Raw genomic sequence first — 24,652 nt, 5'->3', positions numbered from 1 at the left:
GAAATAAGGAAGGCAACTTAATTTTGGTTAATATTCTAATACTGATTTTTTAATTAATTTTTTGATGTATAAACATCAGAGACATTTGAAACATTCACAGTAACACACATAAAATACTGGAGAAACTCAGCAGATCGGGTGGCATCTAGGGAGAGGAGTAAATATTTAACATTTCAGATTGAGCGACCCCACCCCCCTGGTGTCCATGCTTCCACTTTTGACATCTGGGACTACCATGCAACCTGGAGTTCAACCTCCCCGTGCTAAAGATACTCTTAGTAACAGAGTATGGACCAAAGTAATAATGTATTGTTTATTTTCCAAGTCATCATAAAATATGTCCAATCTCCTATCTGATCTGATACCAATATGAAAAAGAGAGTGTAAACTTTCAGAGGAGCTTATATAAACGGTCCTAATCTGATGCAATTCCTGGAATAGTCTAAAATTGCCTCACTCTGCCCCAGCCATTGTGCATCACCAACCTCAGTCAATCAAAATTTGTTGTAAATACATCATGAACCTGGTAAACCCAGCTTACTGCTGCTTTGAGATTTATTATGTTACCAATCCCTGATAAGGAGGGAAAATTCTACATTTTAACTGTTAATGGGACCAGACCAGCTTAATGAATGAGGAAAACAGTTACGATTAAAGGGTTCTGATCCAGGTACTAATTGAACTGAATTTGTTAAGGTAGTTGACAGGGAACAGACAGTAGACAATAGGCACTGACTCATTATCAATGTAAAGTCGTAACTATTTAATCATGTATGATTGGCTGCAGTAGATCTGAATAATTACTGGAAAAGCTTCAATTCTGGCAATAAATATCAAATTGTTCATGCAAAAACATTACAGTTTGATGGCTAATAAGACGACGATATTGAGGAAATCCTAAACCACAACACAACCATTAGTTATATATAAAGATCTGACAGATGACATAAATTTTCATTCTTTTTAAGTTTAGTCTATATGGAATTTTATTACCATTACTTTCGAAGGCTGTTACTCATTTCTTTTGCAACCTGATATCCTTTCTTCTCTCCTTTTCAAAATTTTCTCCCAAACTATTCCTTGATCGCCTCTAATTCTTAAGCACTCCAATAATGGCATGATGAAAGAGATTCTTTTCAAGTAAAATACAGATATTTATATATCAATTTGATGATTCATGATCAAAAAGAGAAACACTACAATTCAGGCTATGTTTTCAAATGTCAGCAAGGCTAGATTGAATTTATTTTCTCACAGTAATATTTCATATAGAAGGAAAGTGTATATGTGTGCATCATATTCAGTACAAATCATTATGTTAAATTTTATTTGGATATCTCTAAAACAGAATGTTTACAAATAGGCGTGAAATAGTACTTTAATGTACCAGATTTTATTAATGACATGATAAGTTGTATAAAGTTCCCAAGGAGGCACATGAGTGTTACACTAATTGCTATGAATGAGGATTCCTGTGTTCATAACTGGCTGTAAATCCTCCCAACCCAGCAGATCAGGAAATACCTTGGGAGTTTTGCTGCAAGTGAAGGTTTATCATCAGTGGTTGTGGTTCTTGCAAAGAGGCCGCTACAAGAATGATTTCTCTGCTGGTTCTATTTATAATATGAGCCTAGTATAATCTTACTGAAATGCCCTTAGTATAGAATCAATTCAACATGTGCTGCTATGTGAAGGAAAAACCATGCTGTTCCGCAATATTTCTTTTAATTTCTCCTTTACCCTCCAATCCACCTTTGGGGTTGGGGTATATTTCATAAAGGTACAATGTTGCTGCAGAATTTTTTTTTTAGGTCTACATACTTTCCAACATGGTTCATTTACCATTGGAAGTCTGGAGTTCCCTTATTACATGTGTTAGTTTACTAAGTTCCTAACTTTGTTATAGTCATCCAACACCATCACACACGTGCAAACACTAGCAAGCCCTTGCAAGCCTAGAGAAAAAAAAACAGTTGCATGCAGACTATGCTTACTGTTGGCTATAAGGTGATTCTGCTGGAGTGGGCTAAGCGGGTATGTGGCTGCAAGATTGTGATGAGCAGACAGTGTGGCATGGTTGGCTACATGCTGTGACCCTGTGGTAGTGGGTGACTGGAGTTTCGCTTTGTCCCACGAAGATTCACATTCACCTGAAGTGCATGAACAGATGGATCATAAATTAGGTAATTAAACACAACTGAAAAATACATGCTTCCTTTTCTTGATAGACAGAGCGACGGGTTCGTGGGTACAGTTGAAGCAATGTGTGGATATGAAACAAAGAGTGTAAGGTAACACTTTTAAGGTATAAATTATCTGAGGGCTATCATAACACCTCCAGTTTATAGTGTTGTGTTTTATCAGCAGTGACTCCAATATGTTGTTGTGCAAACAGGCAACATGACACTGATAGCAAGTAGACTTTAAATTAGTTTACTCATGCGCCTTAAAAGCTGAAGTTATCTCTTTTTCAATCTGTTTTCAGAAGCTGAAACTTTGATATCAAATGGATTGTTAAGCTTCTTAAAATGACATTTCATCATCAGATATAATTTCAATTTCACTCCAAATTTGCAGGTGCTTTCATTAGTCATCTGCAAATAACTTGTATGTGATTTTGAATTGGGAACTGCTGGAAGATTAATAAGAACATTTTGAGTTGGTTCTGCAATGTAATGTGGAGTTTTGTTAAAGACTAAACACAAGAGAGCCAGGAGAAACTGGAAATCCAGAGATTTAGACACAAAATGCTGGAGGAATTCAGCAGGTCTGGCAGCATCTATGGAAATGAATGAACAGTCGACATTTCAGGCCGAGATCCTTCGTCATGACTGGAAAGAAAGGGAGAAGATGCCAGGATAAGAAGGTTGGGAAGGGAGAAGAAGGACAGACTGGAAGGTGGGCAGAGGAGGGGGTGAAGTAAGAAGCTGGGAGGTGATAGGTGCAGAAAGCAAAGAGCCAGAGAAAAAGAAATCTGAGAGGAGGAGAGTGGTCCATGGGAAAAGGGAACGAGGAACTGCACCAGGGGGAGGTGATCAGCAGATGAGGAGAAGAGGTAAGAGGCCAGAGTGGGAAATTGAAGATGAAAGGGACAGACATAATAAAAAATACCAGAAGTTGCAGAAATCGATGTTCATGCCTTTATGATGGAGGCTACCCAGATGGTGGAAGTTGCAGAGAATGATTTGTTGGATGTACAAGCTCATGGGGTGGTAGGTGAGGACAAAAGAAAGTCTATCCCCATTAAGGTGGCAGGAAGATGAGGTGAGCATGGATGTCTAGGAAATGGAGGAGATGTGGGTGAGAGCAGCATCAATGGGGAAGGAAGGGAAGCCCCATTCTTTGAAGAAGGAAGACAATGTCCTAGAAAGGAAAGCCTCATTCTGAGAACAGATGAAGTAGAGACAAAGGATTTGTGAAAAGGGAATGGCATTTTTATAGGGGATAGGGTGGGAAGAGGTATAGTCAAGATAGCTGTAGGAATCGGTAGGTTTATAAAAGATATTGGTAGACAGTTTTTCTGCATCTTGAGACTGAGAGAGATCAAGAAAGTGGTGGGAGGTTCCAGAAATGGACTAAGTGAATTTAAGGGCAGGGTGGAAGTTCAAAGCAAAATTGATACCATTGACGAGATTGGGTGGGTTCATGTAGCAGCCCCAATGCAGTTGTCAACATAGCACAGAGTGAGTTGGGGAGCATTACCAGGGAAGACTTGGAGCATAGAATTGTAACTGGAATATATCCCACATGTAAAGCAACTGGACACTCATACAATTCTATCCCCCATCAGGGAGGTTTTAAAACTCTCCGCTTCTTTCTTGACAACAGGCACGACCAGTGCCCCTTCTCTGTCTGGTGGAACTAGTTCTCACCCTAAACAATTTCTCATTCAGCTACTCCACATTCTCCAAACTCAAGGTGTAGCCTTGGACACCCAGATGGGATCCTGCCATGCCTGCCTTTCCATTGTTATGTGGTTCAGTCCAAGTTCTAAGCCTTCCCTAGTAATTTTCCCCAACTCTTTCAGTGCTACATTGACAATTGCATTGGTGCTGCTTCATGCACCCATGCTGAGCTTGACAATTTCATCAACTTTGCCTCCAACTTGTACCTTGCCTTTAATTTCACTTGGTCTATTTCTAACACCTCTCTTCCTTTCTTGATCTCTCTGTGTCCATCTCTGGAGATAAACCATCTACCGACATCTTATATAAACCTACCAATTCCCACGGCTATCTTGAATAAACCTCTTCCCATCCTGTCTCCTTTAAAAATACCAGTCCCTTTTCTCAGTTCCTTTGTCTCCAATGCATCTGTTCCCAGGATGAGGATTTTCTTTCCAGGACATCACAGGTGACCTTCTTCTTCAATAAACAAGGTTTCCCTTCCTCCACCAATGATGATGCCCTCACCCATATCTTGTCCATTTCCTGGACATCCACATCCACCCCATCTTTCCACTGACTTAACAGGGATAGAGTTTCTATTTTCCTCTCCTACCACTGCATGAGCCTCTGCATCCAACATATCATTCTCCGTGACCTCCAAGGGTTCCTACCATCAAACATATCTTAATCTTCCCCACCCCTGAACTCTCCACTTTCCACGGAGATTGCTCCTGCGTCCATGCATCCCTCCCCACATATGTCCCTCCCAGCACTTACCCTGCATGTGGACAAAGTGCTACACCTGCCCATTCACCTCCTCCCTCACCTCTATTTAGGCCTCCAAGCTGTTCTTTTAGTGAGACAACACTTCACCTGCAAATCTGTTGGGGTCATCCACTGTATCTGGTGCTCCAGTTGTGGCCTCCTCTACCTTGGAGAGACGCGATATAAACTGGGGAACCATTTTGTTGAATACCTTCACTCCATCCACAAAAAGCAGAACTTTCTGGTCCCCAACCATTTTAATTTCTATCCCCTTCACATTCTGACATGTCATTCCATGGCCACAATGAGACCACTCTCAGGTTGGAGGAGCAACATTTCATATTCCGACTAGGTACCCTCCAACGTGATGGCATGGACATCGATTTCTCAAGCTTCTGGAATATTCCCCCCTCCCCTTCCCTCCTCTTCAATTCCCTACTCTGGCCTCTTACCTCTCCTCCTCACCTGCCTATCACCTCCCTTCTCCATTCCTTTTCCCATGGTCGACACTCCTCTCCTCCCAGATTCCTTCAACTCCTTCATCTTTGGTTTTGCACCTATACCTTCCCAGCTTTTTTACTTCACTTCCCCACCCCACCCACCACCGACTAGCTTGTCCTCCTTCCCCTCCCCCCCACCACCTTATTCTGGCATTACAAATAGGAACAAGTCCTACCCAGCACCTGATAATCTAGCAATACAACATAATTGTAGGCAGCACCACTGATATATCAGTTATCCATAACTCCTGTCCAAATCTACAATCCTCTCCATCATTACATTTTCCTTTTTAGAAAATCATTATATTTGAATGGCTTTTGGCAACTTTTTCTAAATAGCGCATGAAATGCATGTTCTCTGAAATAACGGCAATCCGTTTAGACAGGATGTGACCTTTGTTTGACACATAGCATTGTTTTGTGGTGCCGGTGTATTGGCAAATTGCCATACACACACCAGGATGCTCGTCGTTCTAATTACGTACGTTTGCACGCTAAGTAGGCAACACTAATAAGAACTGTTTGTATCAACATTATGAAAAATCAGATAAATTTAAATATTGTGATATGGAGTTTCTTCTTCAGTGGTTAGTATTATCAAAAGTAAGGTTTCTTTTTTATCTATTCTGCAAAATTCCCAGAATGGAAAATGTGCGTCTTTTCCAAAGTGTTTCCCATATATAAATTATATGTTTTTAGCAAATCATACTGGCAATGGTAAAACTTGAAAATACCTCCAAACAAAATCTGGTCATCACAAAACAAAATTTATGTGAATGGTATTACTATTTCAATAACAACTATAGTGGGCACCGTAATAAATAATAACCTAATTTAATATTCATCAGGATTTTTCTATTATTCACATTTTTATGATAGTCTAGACTTATAAATGTACTGGATCAAAGAAATGTGTTCTATCATGTGATATAAATTGTTTAAAATGACCCAACTTTTTTTCTCTTTTGCAATCTTCTTCCAATTATGTAAGTGTTATAATAATATATCCATTCAGTTGTTTGAACACAATGTACCGGTAATACTCAGTGCAGTAGTCATGTTGGAAATTAATATTTTTATTACGTACTGGTGCATCATGTTTAAAATGAGAACACATTAAATGGGTAATAGAGAAATCTTAAAATCAATGTGCATGAGATTGCTCATTATGCAGAGAGAGATCTGTGGGTAAACAAGCAGGTGGTGTTTTTCATTACAGATTTGAAGACTGATTATTTTCAATGATAATATGAATTAAATTTCTTCTCTGTAGAGTTCTGACTATTACATAAGGGAACATTCTTAATAGGCAGAGAGTGCCTACAGCAACACTAATGGCTTTGGTAAATACCTGAGGCAAATGTGCTGTCACCTTGACATCCATAATTCACTGGATGCTTGCAGAGTGATAACGTCAGGCTGTATTAATTATAACCTCATGACCTTAAAGAAACAATAGATTACCTTTCATCGTAGGTTAACATTTAGTATAGATATGAAACTGGGCAATTCTATGTCTGACTTGCAATAAATTGCAAAGTTATTAGTACTTCTGGCTGTTGAAGTTTTGTAAGCAGCCCGCAGCAATTCACTGTGTTTCACCAACACCATCCTGGATTAGACATCTACACAGAGTGTTCTCGTGGGAAAGCAGTTCCATTATCAAGCATCTCCACCACCCAGGCCATGCTCTTTACTCGCTGCTGCCATCAGGAAGAAGGTATAGAGCCTCAGGAGCCACACCACCAGTTCAGGAATAGATATTACCACTCGACCATCAGGTTCTTGAACCAGTGGTGATAAAGTCACTCAGCTTCACTTGCCCCATCACTATGGACTCACTCATGTTCTCAAATTTTATTGCTTATTGATTATTATTGCTTTTTCTTTAGTATTTGCAGAGTTTGGGGTCTTGCACATTGATTGTTTGTCTGACCTGTTAGGTGTGGTCCTTCACTGATTCTACTATGCTTCTTGGATTTAATGAGCATGCCCGCAAAAAAAAAATGAATTGCAGGGTAGTATATGGTGAGATGCATATACTTTGATACTAAATTTATTTTGTACTTTGTTGAAGATGTAAAGAGTTACATTCAGAATACCGGATAACAGTGTTCTGAGTGTAACCAGAAGGACAACACTACACCTGTGCAAATCCCCACAGCATCTAGCAACTCCATGATCTGTCTCGGAAGTTGATGTCAGAACATCCGAACATCCCTCATGAGGGAAAAACCTCACAAGGCTTTAAGCCTACTGTATAGCAAGCCGGTTACTGAAAACCTGTGTTCACTAACTGGTTGCTGTGTTCAATTACATCTTCAACCTGGTATTAGTATTGACTTATTATTATTACATGCATCGAGGTACAGTAAAAAGCTTGTCTGGCATACTGATCATACAGATCAATTCAGGACACAGTGTACTGAAGTAAAGCAAGGTAAAACAATAACAGAATATAGAATAAAATGTAACAGCTACAGTGAATGTGCAGTACAACTGGATGATAATATTAATAATGCCAGAACATAATAAGATAGATTGTGAGGTCAAGAGTCCATCTCATTGCACTGGGTACGATTCAATAATTTTATAATAATGGGATAGATGCTGTCCTTGAGACTGGTGGAATGTGTTTCAGCCTTTCAAATCCTCTGCTTGATAGGAGAGGGATAAGACAGAATGTCCAGAGTGGGATCCTTGATTGTGCTCCCTGCTTTACCGAGGCAGTGAGAAATTCAGACCTTGCACAGCTGTGGTCTGAAGTTCCCACCTACCTTAAAAAGGTAGCATTCCTTTTGAGCAAGGTGAGCTATCTCAACGATGATCAACTGATAGCAATCATATTTACCATAATGAGGAGCTTCAGGATGTTCGTCATGGGTAGAATTAACTCCACTCTAGAAAAGGACTCACACAATTCACCACTGCGCCACGTCTACAACGAAAGCGATCTCACTGGCACCCCACTCTGCTTTGGAGCACCGAGAAAATATCAAAACATACATCTGCCTGCTGGCTTATTGATTACAGTCTGATGTTCAATATCATCATCCCTTCTGTATTAACTGCAAATCAACATAGGCACACCTCAAGGATGTGTGCTTAGCCCATTGCTCTATTCTCTCTGCACATATCATTATGTGGCTAAGCACAGCTCAAACATCATCAATAAATTTGCCAGTGACACCATTGTTGTTGGTAAAGCTCAATGGTGAGGACAGTGTATACAGGAGTGAGGCAGATCAGCTATTTGAATGGTGGTGCATCTCAATGTCAACGAGAACAAGGAATTGATTTTGGACTTCAGGAAGGGGAAATTTGGAGAACACAGAAGTGGAAACTTCCAATCTCCAAGGTGTCAACAGTTCGGAGGATCTACCCTGGGACCAACATTTTGGAGCAATCACAAAAAAGGCACACCAATACCTCTACTTTGTTAAGGGTTTGAGGAAGCCTTTACATGTCAGCAGAGACTCTTGCAAATTTCTATAGGTGTACAGTGAACAGCATTTTCACTAGGTTCATCAGGGCCTGGTATGGAGGTTCCAATGCATAGGACTACAAGGGACTGTACACGGTTACTGACTCCGTCAGCTCCATCTTGGGCACAACCCTCTCCACATCCTCACAAAGCAAGTGCCATTCATCGCTGAGGACCCTCCCCATCTGTGGCATGCCCTCTCTTTGCTTCCACCATCAGGTAGGAGATACAGGAGACTGAAGACAAGCATTCTAAGTTTTAGGAGCAGCTTGTTCCCCTCCACCATCAGATTTCTGAGCTGCCCATGAACACACACTCATTATTCCTGTTTTTGCACTATTTATTTTGTAATTTACAGTACTTTTATGTCTTTGCACTGTATTGTTGCAAAATAAAAACAAATTTTATGTCATACAAGGCAGTGATAATAAATCTGATTCTGAATCTAACATGGAGTAACAGAATGAAGCCTTGTTGGAAAACAATTTTTCAGAGCAATTAATGCTTAGAATAGACTCATATAGAATAATGGTGGTATATCCCTGTAATACCTAGAGAAACAATTGTATATCTTGATGGTAGAAGTGTAGGACCTTTCTGCATTGAATAACATGGTTCAACAGAATGCTTTCTGATTCAACTTATGCTTGTTATGTTCTATTGCATAGAAAACCATGAATACTGAAAATTAATACATGCTCAGAATTTAAAAAGCCACTAATTATGAATAGGAAGGCACTTATTGGCCAATAAGCAATCTGTATCAAGTAGCATATCTTTAACTGCTGGATCTTCAGTCTCATACTTAAACAACAAAGTACATTTTGTAATAAATTTTGTAACGATTTTAATTTCAGCGATGAGGTCATATCTTCTGTGAACAAATGTTGAGTTAAGTATCAATGTGGTGACCACAACAGAATTTTTAAAAGTTGATGTACACTCTGATCCTGCCTGTATGCAAATCATCACTAGGAAAACAATGCAGTGGATCAGTGTGGAGCTCACATTCACCCATGTGATACCCATGGCTATGAATGTTGACCTTCGGCCAGGTGATGAAACCTTAGGCTCTGCTTGCAAGGTCAACCTTGACATCTCCAACATTCAAACGCAGAGATACAGCAGGGTAAATGGCCTTTGGCCCAATGAGACTGTACAACCCAATTAAATTCAAAGCTTAAAGTAGATTTATTATCAAAGTATATATATGTCACCATTTACATCCTTGAAATTCGTTTTCTTGTGGGCATACAGAGCAAATCCAAGAAACACAATAGAATCATTGAAAGGCTGCACCCAAACAGGAAGGGCAAACAACTAATGTGCAAAAACAACAAACTGTGCAAATAGCAAAGGAAAAAATAATAATAATAAATAAGTCAGCTAAAAATATTAAGAATCAGAGATGAAGAATTCTTGAAAGTGAATCCATAGGTTGTGGGAGCAGTTCAGTGATGTACAAGTGAAGTTATCCCCCTCCAGTTCAAAAGCCTGATGATTGAGGGATAATAATTGATCCTGAACTTGGTGGTGTGGGTCCTGAGGCTCCTGTACCTTCTTCCTGATGGCAACAGTGAGAAGAGAGCATGACCTCGGTGGTGGGTGTCCTTGATGATTAATGCTGTGTACCTGTGACAGCATTTTGTGTGTAGACATGCTCAGTGACAGGGCGAGCTTTACCCATGGGCTATATCCATTACTTTTTGTAGGATTTTCCGTTCAAGGGCAGTCTGGTGTTTCCATACCAGACTGTGATGCAGCCAGTCAATATATTCTCTACCATAGATGTCATGCCAAATCTTTGCAAACTTCCAAAGAAATAGAGATGCTGTTGTGCTTTCTTCGTAATGGCATGTGCTGGACCCAAGACAGATCCTCTGAAATGACAACACTGAGAAATTTAGAGTTGCTGACCTTCTCCACCTCTGATCCTGTGATGAGGATTGGATCATGAACTTCTGGGTTCCTGCTCCTGAAGTCAAGAATCAGCTCACTGGTATTGCTGACATTGAGAGAGAGCTTGTTGTGGCACTACTCAGCCGGATTTTCAATTTCCCTCCTATATGCTGATTGGTCACCTCCTTTGACTCGGCCAACTACAACAGTATCATCAGTAAACTTAAATATGACAATGGAGTTGTGCTGAGCTTCACAGACATAAGTTTAAAGCAAACAGAGCAGGGGGCTTAGCACACAGCCTTGTGGTGCCTCTGTGCTGATGGAAATTGTGGAGGAAATGTCGCTGCCAATCCAAACTGACTGGGGTCTACAAGTTAGGAAATGGAAGATTCAATTGCAGAACAAAGTATTGAGACCAAGGTCTTGAAGCTTATTGATTAGTTCTGAGAGGATGATGGTACTGAATGCAGAGCTGTAGTCGATAAAGAGCATCTTGATGTATGCATCTTTGCTGTCCTGATTTTCCAGGGTTGATTGAAAAGCCAATGAAATGAATCTACTATAGACCTGTTGTGACGGTAGGCAAATTGGAGCAAATCCAAGTCGCTTCTCAGACAGGAGTTGATATGTTTCATCACCAACCTCTCAAAGCACTTCATCACATTTAAGTGCCACTGGACAATAGTCCCATTACACCCAGGTGACCAATTAACCTACTAACCCAGACTTGTTTGGAATTTGGGAGGAAACCGGAGCACCCAGAGGAAACAAGCGGTCACGGGGAGAACATATAGACTCCTTACTGTCAGCAGTGGAATTCAGCGCATGTAGGTGGTGCAGTACTAGCATTACACGATGATGCTACAATGCAGTCCCTCGTTTAGTTGGAGATAATAAAATCTTAAAAATTATAAATGTAAATTACATTAAGCTATTATATTAAAATATAAAGTGAAATTTAACACAAAACTTAACTTGAACTTGTCCTTTTTAATGAAGGTTGTCAACCCCATTCAAATGACAGTAAGTCAGAATGGCTTGGCTGAAAAGCTGAGAAGCCAGATGCTGAGTGATTACTGCGCTTTGCTTCTGGGTCCAGCAGCAGAATACAAGGACCGTTGCACTGGCACTGGCATCTTACCTCCTGTAGGTCTCCAACTTGTGCTTGGTCAGTGACATGTTGAAAGTAGTGTGGATAGTTGGCAATTCTCCATGGAAGCACTACACACATCATTGCTTGATCTGGCCACTGTACTCAGTACACGATTCATTATATTATGTACTGATGTGACCCTGACCCCTGAATAAAGCATGGCAAGTGATGACGGCTTTGTTATGCGGAGCTTCATAGACAGAAGGGATTCTGCAGATGCTGGACATTTTTAGCACACATACAAAATGCTGGAGAAACTCAGCAAGTCAGGCATCTTCTTTGGAGAAAATAAACTGTCAGCTGGCCTGAAATGTTGACTCTTTATTTTCCTCCGTAGATTCTGCCCGACATTTTGAGTTCCTCCAGCATTTTGTGTGTGTGGCAGCAGAACGTTATCATACTTTGTATTTATTTCCAGAAACTAGAAACAGAGGCAAACATTTCAGTTGCTGTTGCTCTCAGTAACATTTATCCAAATAACTTGAAAGTCCAGAAGCCAGCAAAGAAGTTCAAAAGCAACATGAATAAATATTGATCAAAGATCTTCTCAAATAATGAAGTTAATAATCAAACCTGGATTATATTGTGATATTTAACCTACAGTGGTCAACATAAAAACATTAGAACCATTGAAAAACATGATTTTTCAATAAATTGGAACAACTAAATCAATTCAAGGGAACCTCATTTTTAAAACTATTCTTCAGATGAAAGGAAGTCAGTTCATACTCTGCCTTTATTCTACCGTTCTTTGTACTTAAGCCCTTGACCGTCTTTGAAAAATGCTCATTGGGAAAAAAATTGCTCATTTGGAGTCCTACAAATTCATTTGGGTCTTGGATTCATGAAGATGGTGTTGCATAATCTTGTATTGTTCATCCATGAAAAAAATCCAGCTCATAAAAATTTTTGCTGTGATGTTTACAGTCAGTAGTTTTGTACATTTCTAACAACTGATAGATACTAACCTCGGACCCACTTGTATTGTTTTGGATCTTTACAGTAATAACTAACACTTAACACCAAGATGCCATGCCTCATTCTCCAGCTATCTAGATGAGCTACAGGTCATGGTTACCAGTAATTAGACCCCAGTGTACCAGCAACTTTTATTCTGAACAAATGGGCACAATCCCTCAAGACATAAATCCATCAAGGTTATTACTTTCCATTTACCAGCTGAAGTGAGCATGGTTCTACAAAACAGGTTGAATCAGTAATTGCAATCAGTGGAATACCAATTCATCTTAAACTTTGCACGCACGCACGCGCGCGCACACACACACTTAAGTGAACAGCTGAAGGCACAAACTGTAAAAGCGTGGAGATACAGATCATTGACATTAAAGGATTTCAGGTGACATCAGATATTTAGATTCAGGGTCATTGCATTTTGTTCTGATGTGAGCTGTGATCATCTGTATAATTTGTACAGGAAATGTCACTAAGGAAATTTTGAGGAGTAATGCCTTTGATCATTCTAAATAAAGCAGGGAAAAATATATTTAGACACATTAACTTTACAAATTGATTAGTTAGAGCAAATACAGGAAATCTTCAATTGGTTTGGTTTCCTCAGTACCACTGTCCTTTATTTATTTAATTTGAGGCTTTGGTTTGTACGCACATGGGAAAGATGTACTCACAATTTTCACAGAGTCTTTCTGCCTCATATGTTATTACTAAGCACTTCCAGCTTGTCAATAATCTGAAATAAAGCTTCAGAGTAGGGGGTGACACTACTAGCACGGGAAAGAAGGTGCAAGAGTCTTAGCCAGCAGCTTCAGGAACAGTTATTACACTACAACCATCAGGCTCCTCAACCAGAGTAGATAACTTCACTCACTTTAACATTAAACTGACTTCACAACCTATAGACTCACTTTCAAAGGCTCTACAACTCAGTATTATTCATTTACTTTTTATTATTTGCACGATTCATCTTCTTTTGCAAATTGATTGTTTGCAATCCTTTGTTATTTATAATTGTTCATAAATTCTATTCAATTTATTTATTTTCCTGTAAACACCTGGAAGAAAACGAATCTCAGGGTTGTATATGGTGACATCCGTATACTTCAATAATAAATTTACTTTGAACCTTTTACAGTTAAAAAGGAAGAGAAAACATGTTACAATCTTCTAACAGCGAACTGCCTGGTTCTAGATCTCTTTGATCTGCAGTAAGCATGCTACCTTTCCCACTCATTATATGCACATATTGGAAAGAACTGTGGCCTCATCTCCTGCTTACATCCCTCTTTCCACCTGAGCTAAAGCCCAAGTCCATCAACTAAAATGTGTTGTAGATTCAACATAACAACTGTAGATCTGGAAGGTGCTTTAAATGAAGCAGAAGCTCTATTTCAACCAAAATCCTTCTATTTTGTACCAATAGTGTCTTTACCTTACCTAAAGCCAAACAAATCTAACATGCTGATTCAGAAGTACTGCACCATAGAAGTGGTGCTGCATAGGATGGAAGCAGGACCTTAGTTGAGTGGGTGTACTCCCTTGACCAACACATTTGTTTTTGCCCAATACTCTGCAGAGGGAGGCCCTGGGATAATGGAGTAAGGTGGGAAGAGTGACAATGGGACCTGAAATTGAGGGATAGAATGGGAATATTGGAATGTAATTGGATTGTAGGACAGCGTGGAGCCTTAAATACATCAACAAGGAGAGAGATGTGGGACATTGAAGAAAATACTTAAAAAGAAAGGCCTAAACAACTGACCATGGACACCTAACGTCATAACAGTAGAACAGGTAACCTTGGTTTCCTTAAACTAATGATGAAGCAGGCCTCAAGTGTACACTACGTCAGTACGAAAAATAAAGTTAATTATTATGCAAACCTAGTGGCTTCCAAAGCCCAGAATGAATTTACAAAGTTACCTTCTGTGCACACAAAAGACCTGATCGGGTTTCGATTTAGCATTTAACATAAAATGTATTGTGAACAAAATCATTGTGCAATGACTCATTTTAAAGAAAATCTCTAATCTATAACTGAGGGCAGTCTCATCCTTGTAAAACGCTTTATTACTGCTGAACCCCAAGAGATAATGACTTCTAACCAAGGACCAGATCATGATTATGGCAAGGCATAGCTATGGACCAAATTCCAAAACTTCACGGAAAAGAAGAGAATCCAGCTCACTTGGACCAAATATATATATATTTGAATGTTCTTTTACTTTCCTAAAGATTATGTATTTTAAATCCCTCATCCCAAACCTTCAGTGAAAATGCATAATTCTGGAAATTCTCAGCAAGTTAGGCAGCACACACAGAGAGATACATACTTGATATTTCAGATCAATAATCTTTCATCAAAATAATCTGACTGAAAGGTCATCTATCTGAAGTGGTAATTTTGATTTTTACTCCACTCCAGATGTTGCCATTTGTACTTTCAGGATTTCCCTATTTATTCCAACACCTGTAATATCGTGTTAAAAACTTTAATGGTAACATGAGGTAGCAATCCTCATTGCTGCTGGTATTCTGAGAACCACAGAAATTTCATGAGAGAGCTTATGAAATCATGGCAATTCTATTTGACGCCATGGATGGTTAATGTACGTTTAAAGTCTAACTGTAGTTCACTGTTAGCATCACAATATATTAATGGTAATAATAATTAATGTTCCAGTCAGAATTATGCTGATATTTAGAGATTCAAACTGATGAAAGCACTCAGCTGTGCCTCATGTTCTAATCAGTTTTCTGACAACCACTCCAGCATAAAACACACCAGAGTGGTCATTACACCATATTTAACCATCGGTCAAGTGTGTGAAGATATTATCATAATACTCAGCCTTTAAAAGATTAATATCAAGAAATGAATATTTAAATCCATAGCTGTATTCCCAAACATTTAATCTTGTGAATCTAATTGCAAGGTGTCCTATATTTGTCACTGGAGGACAGTATGACTTGATAAAGCGTAAATAATGTTGTACAGTATCTAAGAACTAGCAGACTTAAATATCACAATATTTGATTTAAAACATGAACTACAGATAAGAAACAGGAATTAGTGACATACTAGAACTGGAGAGTAAGAATGGAGATGTGAGAAGATTGGTATGGGGTCAGTCACATCTTTGTTCAATCTGAAGGATGCGTTTACAGCTTTCCCCCATTAATCAAGCTGTCCGCATGCTCCTTCTCAGTGGATTGTACTGCTGGACATTCATATTGGTCCATATTTTATACTGAGGGCTGAGACAGCAAAATTGCAGTTAGGAAAATGTTATTCAAACTAGAGTAAAATCTTAAAAAGACCTTGATCTTTTATCATGACTATACCTCTTTCCACTCTGTCTCCTGTAAAAATACAATTCCCTTTCCTCGGTTGCTTTGGCTCTGCCGCATCTGTTCCTAGGCTGAGGCTTTCCTTTCCTTCAAAGAGCAGGATCTCTCTTCCTCCAACATTGAAGCTGCCCTCACCCACATCCCCTCCATTCCCCAAACATCTGCGCTCAACCCATCTTCCAACCTCCTTAACAGTGATAAAACAGTAACAATGATCCACTTTGCCTCCAACTTCCAACCTGCCGTCAAATTTACCTGTTCCATTCCCAACACCTCCCTCCCCTTTCTCAAACTTACTGTCTGTATCTCTGGAGACAGCATTCCACTGATGTCTATTACAAACCCACGGACTCTCGAAGTTACCTGAACTACACCTCTTCCCACCCTGTTACTTGTAAAAATGTCATCCCCTTCTCTCAATTCCTTCATCTCCATCACATCTGCTCTCAGGAGGAGGCTTGTTGTTCCAGAACGAAGGAGGTGTCCTCCTTTTCCAAAGAAAGGGGCTTCGCTTTTACCACTATCAATGCTGCCATCAACTGCATCTCTTTCATTTCATTCATGTCTGTTCTTACCCCATCCTCCTGCCATCCTACCAGGATTAGGGTTCCTCTTGTCCTCACCTACCACCCCACCCACATCTGCATCCTCCAGATAATTCTCCAAAACTTCCGCCATCTCCAAAGGGTTCGCTCCCTACACGACTCCCTTGTCCATTTGATCCTCCTCGCTGATCTCCATCCTGGTGCTTATCCTTGGAAGCAGAACATATGCTACTCCTGCCCCTACACCTCCACTCTCACTACCATTCAGGGCCCAAACAGTCTTTTCAGGTGAGGCGACACTTCACCTGTGAGTCTGTTAGGATCATATACCGTGTCCGGTGCTCCCGCTGTGGCCTCCTGTATATTGGAGAGACCTGACATAGATTTGGAGACCGCTTCGCCGAGCACCTACGCTCCATCCGCCAGAAAAAGTGGGATCTCCCAGTGGCCACCTATTTTAATTCCACTTCCCATTCCCATTCCGCTATGCCTTTCCATGGCCTCCTCCACTGTTGTGATGATGCCACACTTCAGTTGGAGGAACAACACCTTATATTCCATCTGGGTGGCCTCCAACCTGATGGCATGAACATAGATTTATGGAACTTCCAGTAATACCCCCCATCCCACCCCTCACCATTTCCTATCCAGATTTCCCTCTCTCACCTCATCTCCTTGCCCACCCATCACCTCCCTCTGGTGCTGCTCCCCTTTTCTTACTTCCATGGCCTTCTGTCTCTTTCACCAATCAACTTCCCAGCTCTTTATTCCATCACTCCCCCTTCAGGTTTCACCTATCATCTTGTGTTTCTCTCTCCCTTCCCCCACCTTTTAAATCTACTCCTCAGCTTTTTTTTCTTCCATACTGCTGAAGGGTTTCAGCCTGAAGTTTAAACTATACTCTTTTCCATACATGCTGACTTGCCTGCTGAGTTTGTCCTGCATTTTGTGTGTATTGCTCGAAATTACACCATTTGTAGATTTTTTGTTGTTTGTAATAGTGGTAAAAATCCTTTTATCCTTGCCTACCACCCCATTAAACCCTACATCCAACACATCATTCTCCCAACTTTGACCGTCTCCAAAGGGATCCCACCAGCAAACATATCTTTACTTCCACCTCCCCCCCCCCTTGACTTACTGCATGGGTCACTCCCTGCTTGATTTCCTTATTCGTTCATCCCTCTCCGCTAATCTCCATCCCGGCACTTACCCCTGCAAGTGCCCTACGTGCTACACCTGCCCATTCACTTCCATTCAGGGTCCCAAAAACTCCTTCCAGGTGAGGCAACACTTCAACTGTGAATCCGCTGGGGTCATCCATTGTATCTGGTGCTCCCAATGAGGCCTCCTGTATGTTTGGTGAGACCCTTCATAAAGGGTCATAAAGGACCAGTTCGTCGAGGACCTCCACTCTGTCCACTGGAAGTGGAACTTCCCAGTGGCCAAATATTTTAATTCCAATTTCATTCTTGTTCTGGCATGGCGGTTCATGGGCTCCTCTTTGCCAAAAGGAGGCCACCCTCAGGGTGGTGGAGCAACTCCTTATATACCGTCTGGGTAGTCCCCAACCTGACGGCATGTTATTGATTTCCACTTCTGGTTCAAAAAACAGTTACCCTCCCCCTCCCCTCCTCTTCCATTCCCCACTCTAGCCTCTTAGTTCTTCTCACCTGGGTGCCCCTCTCCTTCCTTTCCTCATATGGTCCACTTTCCTCTCCTATCAGATTCCTTCTTCTCCAGACCTTTATCTTTCCCACCCACCTGGCTTCACCTATCACCTTCCAGCTATCCTCCTCCCCCACTCCCCCGTTTTGTTCTGGCATCTTTCCCCTTCCTTTCCAGACTTGAAGCAGGGTCTTGGCCTGAAACATCAACTGCTTATTCATTCCCATAGATGCTGCCTGACCTACTGAGTTCCTTCCTCATTTTGTGTGTGTTGCTTTAGACGTCCAGCATCTGCAGAATTTCTTACGTTCTTAAAAAGAATCTCAGCTTAAGGCATGGATTGACAGTATGAGCCCAAAGAATTTTGATGTTTTTTTTGGATATTCTGCTCGATTAAAGAGGCTACATAACTGTAAGCAGGTGCCCAGACTTGAGTTAATTTGGGGTCTATCTGTTTGATGCAAAATGGAGAAGCAAATGAGCTGCTAAACCTGGTTAGTATTATATACAAAAAAGTTATGCATAAAACAGATTGCCATACTTAAACTCTTGTAAATTTTCACTACTGTAAGTATGTTGTGTAACACAGAAGTTAAAAAAAAACGGTATGTCTAGATCTAAGCTACTGAATGGGATTGATATGGACAGAGGCACTACTTTTTGCCCAAAGTTCTTAATTAGATTTGAGTCATTTGGCAGGATATCCTGAATTTCCTGACATAAATATGTGATAAACCTGGGTATTGAACTTTGTTACTTTGGAGAAACAAATGGCCAGATTTATCTGTCAAACTGTTGCAGGCTAATAATCCTCATCATTAATTATACATAAGTGGTAGAGCAACTTCAAGCAAGAAGCAGGGGTACCATTTGGCACAAATATGCTAAATTGTCATTACCTCTGTGAAAACAGCAGCTTAGTCCCTCATAACAACAGACACTGTGTTTGTCTTAAGATGCAAACTAAACCTACCGCCGATAATTAAGGCTAATATTGCCGGTGTAGATATGTTTATAGAGCCAGGAAATAATGGCTACCAATCACTCTAACTGTGAAATAAATGAAATGTGAAGTCCATTTACATAGGTTGTGGAAATTTAAAAAAAAACATTTGGCACAGAAACTTGATTACATAGTGCTATCTTTTTACATGAATGAGAAGTGAACCCAGACACCCCAAGCTATGATAGGGTCACGCTAACTGCTACACTACTGTAATGCCCATTCTGTACTGGAGTTCTGCTGAGGTCCTCATACCTTTCCAACACACCATATTGTGACTACTTCTGATGGACAAACCACTCCTAATCCGGTCATGGAACTGTTGGCTTCCCTCGTTTTCCCCTTGTTGAAATCCCCACATAACAACTTTGGTCACACACAGTGCGCACCCCTTCATTAAAGAACTGTGATGCTAAATCAGTAGTGCCTGTGTTTTCAATAGGAGGCTCACAGTCAAAATGGTCACTAGTGCAACCCCAGAATGACTTTACATTTGACTTAGGAGCAGAGTTAGGCCATTTGGCCCATCCAGCCTGATCTGCCATTTTATCATGGCTGGTCCATTTTCCTGCCTTCTCCCCATATCCCTTCATACCCTGACCAATCAAGAATCTATCAACCTCTGCCTTAAATATATGTAAAGACTTGGCCTCCACAGATGTATGTGGCAATGAATTCCACAGATTAACCACTTTCTAGCTAAAGAAATTCCTGCTCATCTGCTTTATAAAATGATGCCCCGCTACTTTGAGGCTGTGTCTTCTAGTCCTAGATTCTCCCACCTTAGGAATTATCTCTGCATCCACTCCATCAAGGCCTTTCAACATTCAAAAGGTCTCAATTAGGTCACCCGACATTCTTCTGAATTCTAGTGAATACAGACCAGCAAATGCTCTTCATATGACAAGCCATTCAACTCTGGAATCATTTCTGTGAATGTCCTTTGAATCCTCTCCAGTGTCCGCATATCCTTTCCAAGATAAGGGGCCCAAAACTGCTCACAATACTCCGAGTGAGGCTCACCAATGTCTTATAAAGCCTCAGCATTACAACCATGCTTTTATATAATAGTCCTCTTGAAATGAATGCTAACATCGCATCTGCCTCCCTCACCATTGATTCAACCTACAAATTAACCTTTAGGGAATCATGCACAAGGACTCCCAAGTCCTTATGTGCCTCAGATTTTTGAATTTTCTCTCCACTTAGAAAACAGTCTACCCTTTTATTTCTTCTACCAAAGTGCATGACCATACACTTCCCAACACTGTATTCCATCTGCCACTTCTTTGCCCATTCTCCTAATCTATGCCTTTCTGTAGCCTCTTTACTTCCTCAAAACTACCTGCCTCTTCACCTATCTTCGGATTGTCCACAAACTTCGCAACAAAGCCATCAATTCCGTCATCCAAATCATTGACATATAATGTAAAAAGAAGTGGTCCCATCACAGACTCCTGTGGAACATCACTAGTTAGCCACAGCCAACCAGGAAAGGCTTCCTTTATTCTCACTCTTTGCCTCCTGCCAATCAGCCACTGCTTTATTCCTGCTAGTACCTTCCTCGTAATACCATGGACTCTTAACTTGTTAAGCCCCCTCATTTGTGGCACCTTGTCAAAGGCCTTTTGAAAATTCAAGTATACAACATCAACCAATTCCCCTTTGTCTATCCTGCTTGGTATATCTTCAAAGGATTCCAACAGATTTGTCAAGGAAGATTTTCCCTTAAGGAAACTATGCTGACTATGGCCTATTATATCATGTGCCTCCAAGTGTCCTGAGACCTCATCCTTAATAATCGACTCCAACATCTTCCCAACCACCAAGGTCAGATAGAGTGGTAGAGTATACACTCAGTGACAGTTTATTAAGTTCACCTGCATACCTGCTTGTTAATGCAAATATCAAATCATCCCACCGTGTGGCAGCAACTCAATGCATAAAAGTATGCAGACATGGTCAAGAGGTTCAGTTGTTGTTCAGACCAAACATCAGAATGGGGGAAGAACAAATCTTTCAAAAACAGAAAAAGCAAAGAAACAATTCACAGAAGATGAACTGCAGAGTTCCCAAAAGTAAGCCCAGAGGCACGTGGCCAGTTCAGCGCTGCTGCCAATTCAGGAGCCTGATAAGCTGCAAGCCACAGCCATGGAGCCAGGTTCAGCGCTGACGTGAGTGTTAATGGCTGCAGCTGCAGACAGTTCAGTGCAGAGGTAAGTCTGGCCTGAAGATTCAGTCTGGTCCCAAGTCCACTGCAGTAACAGCCACTGTGATCATACCTGTACTCCTGAGAGTCCAGTTCACTGAATATTTCACAAAAATGCAAGGTCGTACAGACGGTTCAAAAGCACAGCTCCCAGTGGGAAATTATAGGCAGCAGACTGCAATGATCATAATCCCAAAAAAGTATATTTGATAGAACTGTTAGCAGTTTTGTTTGCTGCCTGCAAAGCCTTGCTGTCTCGCCAACGCCATCTTCGCTGAGACCTTAGAAACTGATCTCCTGGGATTTTCACGCACTACAAACAATCTCTAGAGTTTACAGAGAATGGTGCAAAAAAGACAAAACACCCAGTGAGTGGCAGTTCTGTGGGTGAAATCCACAGTGGATAATCAGAGAGGCCAGAGGAGAATGGCCAGATTGGCTCAAGTTGACAGGAAGGTGACAGTAAGTCTAATAACCACATGTTACAATAGTGTGCAGAGCAGCATCTCTGAAAGCAGAGATATGAAAGGGCTACAGCAGTGGAGGACCACAGACAAACCTCCTGTACCTAATAAAGTAGTCACTGAGTGTCGACCCAAGTCACAACATCATTTTACAATGCAATCTTAATTGAATGACAATTACACTTGAACTTGACAATATTTTTTCTTTTTTCTCTGTAGCTATTTTGACAGGAAATTCACTTAAATTTGCCCTTCTTCTCAGTGCTTCTGCTGTTTATTTCTTAGTCCTTGTACCTCACTGGTCAATGAGATAACCTGTTCATTTCTCTTTTTTCACTTAAATCCCTGATGCACAGTTTAATTTTGCTGCACTGCTTTTCAGCCTGCTTTACCAGCAACTTTGTGGGTCAAATTTTATTAACAGAAGGGTACAAAGGCAACAAAAGCAATGGTTGCCAACGTTACATCCTTCGCTGCATAAAAATCTGGCTCATTCAGACTCAGTCTCACTGCTGTGGGTGCCACGGAGCTGCAGCAGGTAAGCGCATCGCTATTACAGCTCAGAGTGTTGGTGTTCTGAGTTCAATTCCGACGTCCTCTGTAAGGAGTTTGGACCTCCTCCCTGTGGAATGCATAGGGTTTCTCTGGGTCCTGTGGTTTCCTCCCACAGTCCAAAGATGTACCGATTAGTAGGGCAATTGATCATGGTAAATTGCCTTGCGATCAGGCTAGGGTAAAGTCAGGGGGTGCTGGGCAACACAGCTCACTGGGCCAGAAGGGTATATACCACACCATATTGCTAGATGAAATAAAATAAATAAAATTATATAATTTATAGTAAAAGAAGTATTGATTTTTTTCTACTACCACACACACTGACATTGTTAAATGTCTTCATCGTATTCTTAAGCTAAATCCTCATGGACTTTCAATGTCCATAATTTTAGAATATTCTTTAATTTTACACCCTTCTGAATTGAGGATTACCTACACCAAACTTTATTATTGGTGTAATCCTGAATTATTATCCATGAGCCAAATTAATGTAGGGTCATTGAGATTATTGTACAAAAAGACCATTTGGCCCATGTCCATGCTGGCTCTGTGCAACAATAGCCTAGTAAATGCCACTCCTTGTGCTCTTCCTATAGAACTGCAAATTATTTTCCTTTCATGCATTTTCTAGCTTGTTTGTGAAAGCACAATTGAGTCTATCTCTACTTCTCGCCCAGGCAGTAGTCTCCAGATCCTAATACTCACTTTTCTTCAAAAAATTATCTTTCCATCATTAGTGAAACTTATAATATATCAGATTTAGCTTATATTCATGAGCTCTTCCGCCAATCTCTTCTGTAATTTGTAATAAACCTGAATGAGCAGCTAACAAACTACTATAAAAGGAAGCAAGTCAAAAAAGAGGGTTGCTGTGGGTCAGCAGCAGCTCATGCAAGCCAGAAAAATTGATTGAAAGTTATCAAAATGCATCACACCATTTAAAGGATACTCAATCTGAAATGAAGAATTCTTAACTTTGGGTTTGGTATGTGTACACCAGCTATTTTCTACCTCAGTATTTTAAATGAAAAGTTTGTCAGTGGGTTAATATTACAGTACCTTTTGGAGCAAGACAACTTGGCCATAACTTCCTGATCTCCTGGTTAAAATCATGTGGGCTTTCTACAAGTTGCCCTCCGATTCAAACATAAATAATGATGAGACTTATTATAATATTTGCTACAAAATCCAGCTCAAGAATGCACTCGAAGTAAGGTTAGTGATGTGTGCACAAAGCTGAAGAGATTATTACTTGGAAGCACTGAAATTATCCAAGTCAAAACCAACAGCAAATGAGTTAAACTTTGGATTAATCATAGCACTTCCAATGAGTCTTTAAAGTGAAGTCACATTGTGTTGGTGTTCTTTTATGGAAAGTAGAAATGTTTGTACTTCTGTTGTCTATGTAGGCATAATCAGAATATTGAACATCTTACTAAGTTTGTTTCATGAATATTGGCTAAAATATCTATTTTGCAATGAAAGGGTTTATAAAATTTGAGAAAATAAATGTAACTTTCCTGGGATACTGCAAAACAAAGTGTATTGTATCTGTCAATCTTGCAACATAAGTTTTAACTCCCCTACTCTCAGGCAAGAATGTGTTTTCCCATATTGCTTTATCGCATATGTATGTAGAAATTCAAACAAATATGTTTTTGCCCAGAGGGCTTCAGGTGCAACTTTTACTTTGGCTCAGTTGCAAGCTCTGGCTTACTGTAATGAAGATGTTTGCATCAAGCTGAACCAACAGCGAAACATTCCATTGGCAATTGCAATTAAATGTTTTATATCCAAACATAAATTGCTACACATGCATGGGCTTAAATTATTCAGAAACACTGCCTTCCAAGGTAATCAAATACAATTATGGTTATTTCTCTCAAGTTACACATTTGTGAACACTGGTCTGGTGACTTTGTGAAGGTGCTCACTGTCAGCTTTCTCAAAGGTTGTGTGATGCATGGAGCATCGCAATTCTATAGAAATTTATCTATATTCAGTGCAGTTTATTAAATGGAAAGTTATACTCTGAGGAAATTGTTCGGAACCTGTGGAATTACTTTTGAGCAATGATGTGCACTGCACTAAGAAATTGTCAGGTTTTACTGCCATTTATCTACAAACCTGATTTATATCCAACTTCCTTTTCAGGAATAAGAACATTAAAAGTGTAGTGCTGACATTTGCT

At 40.3% G+C, this 24,652-nt stretch overlaps 1 protein-coding gene across 5 annotated transcripts in view; it reads right to left on the bottom strand.

The window, feature by feature from the left end:
- Window positions 1-24,652, bottom strand: part of dacha (dachshund a) — a 375,715-nt gene that overhangs the window by 116,264 nt on the left and 234,799 nt on the right. For 2 of the 5 annotated variants that reach the window (XM_059977288.1, XM_059977289.1), the window contains exon 4: window positions 1,995-2,150. The exons of the other annotated variants lie outside the window; for them this stretch is intronic. In XM_059977288.1, coding sequence (XP_059833271.1) covers window positions 1,995-2,150 — 156 coding nt within the window. The remainder of the gene's footprint in view (window positions 1-1,994; window positions 2,151-24,652) is intronic. 5 annotated transcript variants of the gene reach the window in all.

Source organism: Hypanus sabinus, chromosome 8, assembly GCF_030144855.1.
Source record: "Hypanus sabinus isolate sHypSab1 chromosome 8, sHypSab1.hap1, whole genome shotgun sequence".
Taxonomy (NCBI): domain Eukaryota; kingdom Metazoa; phylum Chordata; class Chondrichthyes; order Myliobatiformes; family Dasyatidae; genus Hypanus; species Hypanus sabinus.
The sequence above is the reverse complement of the archived record's forward strand: the minus strand, read 5'-3'. Positions and strand labels throughout refer to the sequence as shown.